This window comes from Etheostoma spectabile, chromosome 17 (genome assembly GCF_008692095.1).
Source record: "Etheostoma spectabile isolate EspeVRDwgs_2016 chromosome 17, UIUC_Espe_1.0, whole genome shotgun sequence".
Classification (NCBI taxonomy): Eukaryota; Metazoa; Chordata; class Actinopteri; order Perciformes; family Percidae; genus Etheostoma; species Etheostoma spectabile.
Window position 1 is genome coordinate 22,028,398 of NC_045749.1, and position 6,448 is coordinate 22,034,845.

Below are 6,448 nucleotides of genomic sequence, written 5' to 3' on the forward strand. Positions count from 1 at the left end.
AAAAAAGAAAGAAGCGGGAAGAAAGCAGAACGTTTTTAGCAAAACTTCCAAAGGTATCAACCTTTTTCACAACGGCTACTGACAACACTAACATTAACGTTAGAGCAGCAAGAAGCCGGTGCTTGCGCTAGCACTGCTAACACTGAGGGGCTACCCACCGGACGCGTCAGCCCAGATGCTCTAGCGATGCTAACACTGAGGGGCTACCCACCGGCAGCGTCAGCCCAGGTGCTCTAGCGATGCTAACACTGAGGGGCTACCCACCGGACGCGTCAGCCCAGGTGCTCTAGTGATGCTAACACTGAGGGGCTACCCACCGGAAGCGTCAGCCCAGGTGCTCTAGTGATGCTAACACTGAGGGGCTACCCACCGGAAGCGTCAGCCCGGGTGCTCTAGTGATGCTAACACTGAGGGGCTACCCACCGGCAGCGTCAGCCCAGATGCTCTAGCGATGCTAACACTGAGGGGCTACCCACCGGCAGCGTCAGCCCAGGTTGCTCTAGCGATGCGGGGGCTACATACAAGACAACCTTACAGGATCTTTCAAATGGAGATGGTTACGGAACTGCTGCTTTCACTGTCCATGATGATAACTATGGCAATGACAAAGATGGTGACACACATGATACTCAGCAACTAGACCCCGTGAGTAGCAGTCACCCTAATCAATGTGTTATGATGGAGGATGATCCAGCACTCTGCTGTCAGACAGAGAGCACTTCTTTCTCAGATAAATAAGGACTGAAAAGGGGGCAAAAGAGGGTTGTGGAGGGCCCCATGCCTGTGTTTGCCTTAGGCCTCAAAATGACTAAATCTGCCCCTGGGTGGAGTGTATCACCAGCTTCAAGTTTCTGGGTGTCCACATCTCTGAGGACCTCTCCAGGACCCTCAACACCTCAACCCTGATCGAGAAGGCTGACCAACGTCTCTTCTTTCTGAGGAGACTCGAGAAGGTCCACCTTCCTCCTTAGATCCTAGTGAACTTCTACCGCTGTACCATCGAGGGCATCTACACTGACTGTGTCACACTATGGTATAGCAACTGCTCTGCTCATGACCGTGAAAAACTGGTGAATGATGCCCAACGCATCATAGGTTCTTCACTCCCTTCCATCGAGACTATCCAGGGCAAGCAATGCTTGCGTAAGGCATGCAGCATCATCAAAGACTGTTCTGACCCCAACCACAAACTATTCACCCCACTCACGTCCGGGAGGCGGCTCAGGTCTCTCTGCACCCGCACCAGCAGGTTCAGAGGAAGCTTCTTTCCTGCAGCTGTCACCCTACTGAACTCTAACTCGGCATCCCAGTGATAATTAACCTATTAAGCCTACTACACCACACAGTGGACAGAGGAAGTGTTACAGACACCCGCCAGTACCCCCGGCATGCTGGGAGGGGCCAGGGTTCGTCACTGCAGCTTTCATTTTCATAGATTGTTGTTGCAAATAAGTTAAGGTCAATTATTTTTTTATAGTTAAGAAAAAAAACACTGACAAACAATTACAAACAATACACTGAGATGGAGAACGCGCCCCACGCAGGCCAAAGGAAATAAATAAATAAAAAAACGAGAGAAAAGACAGGAGGGAGGGAGACAAAACAACACATGCAGAAACAGACACACATACACACACAGACAGACACAAGACAAGGAACCAAAATCCTGCGCAAGTTAGAGGTCGCATCGCTGAATCTCTGCACCTCACAGATTTAGCGATGCTCTGCCAGGTGTCCAGAGTCTTTCCTGGTGCTCCATGTATGCGCGCCGTGGAGAGTTCCATATACACTACATCCAAACAGGAAAGGGCCCACGTGTTTCCAACAGGCTGAAATCATTCTCTTTGTAGATGTAAGTCCAGCAAATACAGCACGTTTCTGAGTTCCAGAGAGCTGAAAGGCTGACAGGTAATTCAGAATCAAGACATTGACAGTAACAGATAACATTAAACAAGGAGGAAATTTTAGATGGAATATTATTTCAGAACTGACCAACAGGAGAGCACTCCCAGATCATGTTAAGATATGTACCTTGAGCATTTAGTGGGCAGAAAGTGCATAAAGGGCTAATAATTTTCATGTGGTTCATTTTCACGGGGGTAAGATATGTCCTATAAATGAAATTGTAGTGAATCTGCTGATGGTCTGGGTTGCGAGATACTTCTAGACCATACATCATGCCAGTCGAGATCGATACTCAGTCCTGGGCAATCCCGTTCCCAGACCCTCTCAATAGGAAGGGCAGAGCAGCCAGATATCACTAAGAACTGATAAAGCCTGGATACCATACCATGGTTTTTAGGCTGCACAGTAAATAACTTCCGGATAGGATGGATGGACAAAGGCCTCTGCCAGGGGACACCATACACCTTGAGTGCTGATCTTAATTGAAGGTAAAAGAAAAAAGAGGAACGTGGCAGACCGAATGCATTTTGTAAGTCAGAAAAAGGCAAAAAGCCAACCTGGCTAAAAATGGCTTTAAGACAATGAAGCCCCCTCTGTTCCCATTGTGGGGCTGTTATCGGCCTCCCACCAATCAGGAGTGCTGTCTTATTGAACAATGGGGAAAAAGTGTGCCAGTTACCAGCTATATGGCTGTATGTTTCAACTAATCTCCAAGTTTTGATAAGATGTGAAACAATGAGGCTAAAGCGTAGACATGACCTTTGTTGTATTTTAAAAATCTGCTCTGACAATATACAGTATATGTGTAAAGCCAATGAAGCTTATTAAAAAAAAGACATTCAAACAGGCATTTATATCTGAATTGAATTAGGATAGAAGGCAGGAAATTAATAAAAACTGTAACGTTGAAATATTAAAAAAGCTTCACGTTTGCTTAACCCATCCCCTGCATGAGCAGTAGTTCTATCTCACTCTACTAGAAACCACATCTAGTCATCTTCATAAACTAAATCTTGAATTTAAATACTTCAAAATATGACAATACTAAAAACAAATGAGCAATAAAACAGCTGCTCAGACAGCTAGTAGCTCACAGTAAGTCTCAGTTGGAGTAAATCTCTGCTGTAATGCTGGACAAAGGCACCCGTGGGGAGCTGGTACCCAAATACCTGAAAGCAGATTGATATTTTGCTCAACAGGAAACAACAAGGCAATGTTTGTTTTACCCGTAAAGCCAATGTATTCACCAGCTACCAGTGTCTCCATGGCACAATGGACTGTTTCACACTTCACTGTAGAGCAGAAAACAAATCTCAACTCATGGCCCTGCCGTTCCTGAGGAGAACTGGGGGAAGGACTAATCTCTGGCTTTGTAAATGACTCCCATTGGAATATGTGAATAGGAAGGCTGAAATTACCTTCTTGTGGTGTTTATGAGCCATGTGGGCTAGAAGCTGGTATAAGTGACTACTGCCACACAGGGTTTGTCATGTCCAACAGTGTGAACTTGCTCTGAACCTAACTCCTCTCCAAAGTGAGTGGAAGTTTTAAAGTACTGAATACATAGTCATAAGAATATACGTATACATAGGAATTCCTATTGTCACACCTACAGAGCCTCACAAACATTTGTCCTCTCTATGCAAGTAGATCTAGTCTGTTGTGAGTGTGAACTGCATGAACAACGACCCAGTTTCACAGACATCAGGTTCAGTTTACTGGTCATGAGGAGTACTCCCCAGCCTGGAGGTGTAACGTTGTAAAGACACTAGCATTTCCAATGAAGAAAGAGTGTAAGGATATAGGATATACTTATAATCTCTGCATACTAGGGATCAACTGCATCATCAATCTGAACCAATACTTGTGGCTCTTATGACTTTCCCAACCAAGGAAAGAGCAATATTAAAGCACAATCTGCTGAGTAATTTAATGATGTTAGGTTTATGTTATGTCATCAGCTTTAATGACACCAGCTTCTTTTCTGAGAAACCAGTTGTTATCTGTTGGTATGGCATGGCAGATCGCTCTAAATACTCTTATACCACCAATAAGCCTCGGCTGCAGTTGCTATGGAGACAAAGCCAGTGAATGACGCAAATCAGAGCTGTAGCAAATACAAAAAATATTTGTCACTGCGTAAAATTCAGAGACACAGTTCAAGAAATCATGTAAAATTTACTCAGAATCTGAAAGTGAACTCATGTAAATGCTGAAGGTATTCTTCAGCTTAGCTTATACAAGCTCAGTGATTGGACAGTTCTTATAATCAAACCTACTGGGTCACTTTTCTGCTCATGCTTAATGGCCTTTCAACTTTTTATCAAGGAACCACATATTTCTTGCCATTGTTGCTCATGTGTTGCCCTGATGATAAGTAGTCTAGAACGGTTGGTGAAGTGTTTGCATTGTCAAATTGTGGATGGTCCCAATGGAACCTCTCCATTCCAGTTTTTTTGTTACCCCTCATTATTTAGCACAATGATCTGATACTAAAAAGGTAGAGCTAGAAACACTGCAGTCCGTTGATTGGTCAACGCCGTACAGCACACTGAGACAGTGAATGGAACACAGAAACTCATTTGCCTGCCAATATCCATATTATAATCACCAATAATCACACTAAGGCATGTAGGTCCACAGTATCCATGCTGTCATAGTATCAGACACAAAAGTAAAATTAATTTCACTTTCTGTATTTTTGTCAGACTATTAACACACACACACACACACACACACACACACACACACACACAGCAGCAAGTGTGTGGCAGTATGCACGTTTCTCACTGAAATCAATCAGGTGACCAACAAGACAGAAAGCCAGAGCCAATAACAGGGGTACTTACATTGTTTCTTTGGACACTTCTGGCATTTGTGGAAACCCCAGGACGTCCCGATGGTCCCACAGCACTGCTCCTGCTTAGTGAGACCTGGCAGCGCTTTTCCACACTGAAAAATACACACAAACCAAGGGAGAGAGACATGATTATTTTCATTTGAATAAAAATGTAGTTTTTGTATTGTGTGTTTCCTCCGTAGGTCTGATGGCATGGTGTCAAACACACTTCAACCACCCTCTTTCACATGGCCACACCTGCAGACAACCTGGTTCTGATCTCTATGGCAACAACTTCTCTGGAAAACCTGACCTGTTGATGGAGGGACTCAAGATCTATAACCTCCACTTGAACTCAACATTGTGAATCTTTAATCTGTTAATGTTTCTATTTTACATCCCTCATCTCCAGGACTTGTTATTAAGGGTGGATGTATCATTTTGGTTGTGGCACAATACATTTGTCAATTTCACTAGTAGTAAAAGCATTTTGTGAGAACAAAGGGGACAAGAAAGCTCTGTTTTTGCCGCTGACAGACTCAGATTATAACATTATGGAAAGGATCCCTACAGAGATAGACCTTTTAGTTAAAGAGTAAGATGCAGCCCCAAAATCACCATCACCAAACCCACCAGACTCCATGTAAATAATCACTACTTTTAGCGTGTATAGAGCAGCATATCTCCACTAGACTCCATGTAAATAATCACTACTTTTATCAGCGTAAAACACACTTTATTCAAAGTGGACACAAACTACATAAAACTACCAAAAGCCGTCTTTGTTCATCTTTCCAATGTTCCAACAATCACCACTTTGGTCTGCTTTTTCTTTCTTTTTTTAACAGGACTTTTGCATGACTTTAGAAATGTTTGTGACTGCCAAATTGTAACTAATCAACATAAATGTGTCATCCTCAACTGTATGTAAAACTTTAATATCAACTTCATCATTATTACATGCAGCCTGAGATGAATATGACCACACTGAGTTTACATTTTGGTATGTGGTTGCAAATTATTTGCTACGTAAATCTTTCTTGTTGAGCTAACAAACAGTAGACATTTCTGACCTGACTCCCTGCTGTTTCCTGGAAGCAGCGGCCCAGGGTGTTCTTGGAGCTGACTGGCTGGTAGCCATGCTGGCTGGGGTAAAGCATGTTGTAGCCGTGCTGCTGGATCTTCTGGCTGCTCTCTGAGTGCTGGTATGTGTAGCTGGTAGAGGAAGAGGAGCCTGCCTGGGAAGCTTTGAGCTGGTGCCCGATGTTGTGGTAGTTGTCCAGCTGGGACACCTGGTGGACCTGGACCGAGGCTTCAGGGGGATGCTTAATGTGGATGTTGACAATGCTGGGGCTGAACACTGGAGGCACAAGGGACACATCAGCAGACAACTATTACATTGCATAATCGGGAATTACGTGTACTTTTTTAAAGGGTAACTTCACAGATTTGACACATTTGATAAGTTTTCTCATCCTGAGTCTTTGGTTAGAGACTCTGGGGAGCTGTGTCAAGCCTGATGGTGCATTCACATTACAGTGGGCTTCCTTCATTATTGGGAGTGTGGTGTGTTGTGACAGGACTGGCAGATAATAGACTCTGTGGCAGACAAACGTTTATGATACTTCTACATTTTGTTCAGCAAGATAATCTTCAGAAGTGAGTGCAGCCTTCGATACTGTGAGCCATAACATCCTGCTCACC

The 6,448-nt window shown here is 43.9% G+C and overlaps 1 protein-coding gene across 1 annotated transcript in view; it reads right to left on the bottom strand.

Annotated features, from left to right (window-relative positions):
• ltbp1 (latent transforming growth factor beta binding protein 1) overlaps positions 1–6,448 on the bottom strand; it is a 167,962-nt gene that overhangs the window by 73,640 nt on the left and 87,874 nt on the right. The window contains exons 11-12 of the mRNA XM_032541703.1: positions 5,818–6,135; positions 4,755–4,857 (exon numbers count right to left, since the gene is read on the bottom strand). Of these exons, the coding sequence (XP_032397594.1) occupies positions 4,755–4,857; positions 5,818–6,135 (421 nt within the window). The remainder of the gene's footprint in view (positions 1–4,754; positions 4,858–5,817; positions 6,136–6,448) is intronic.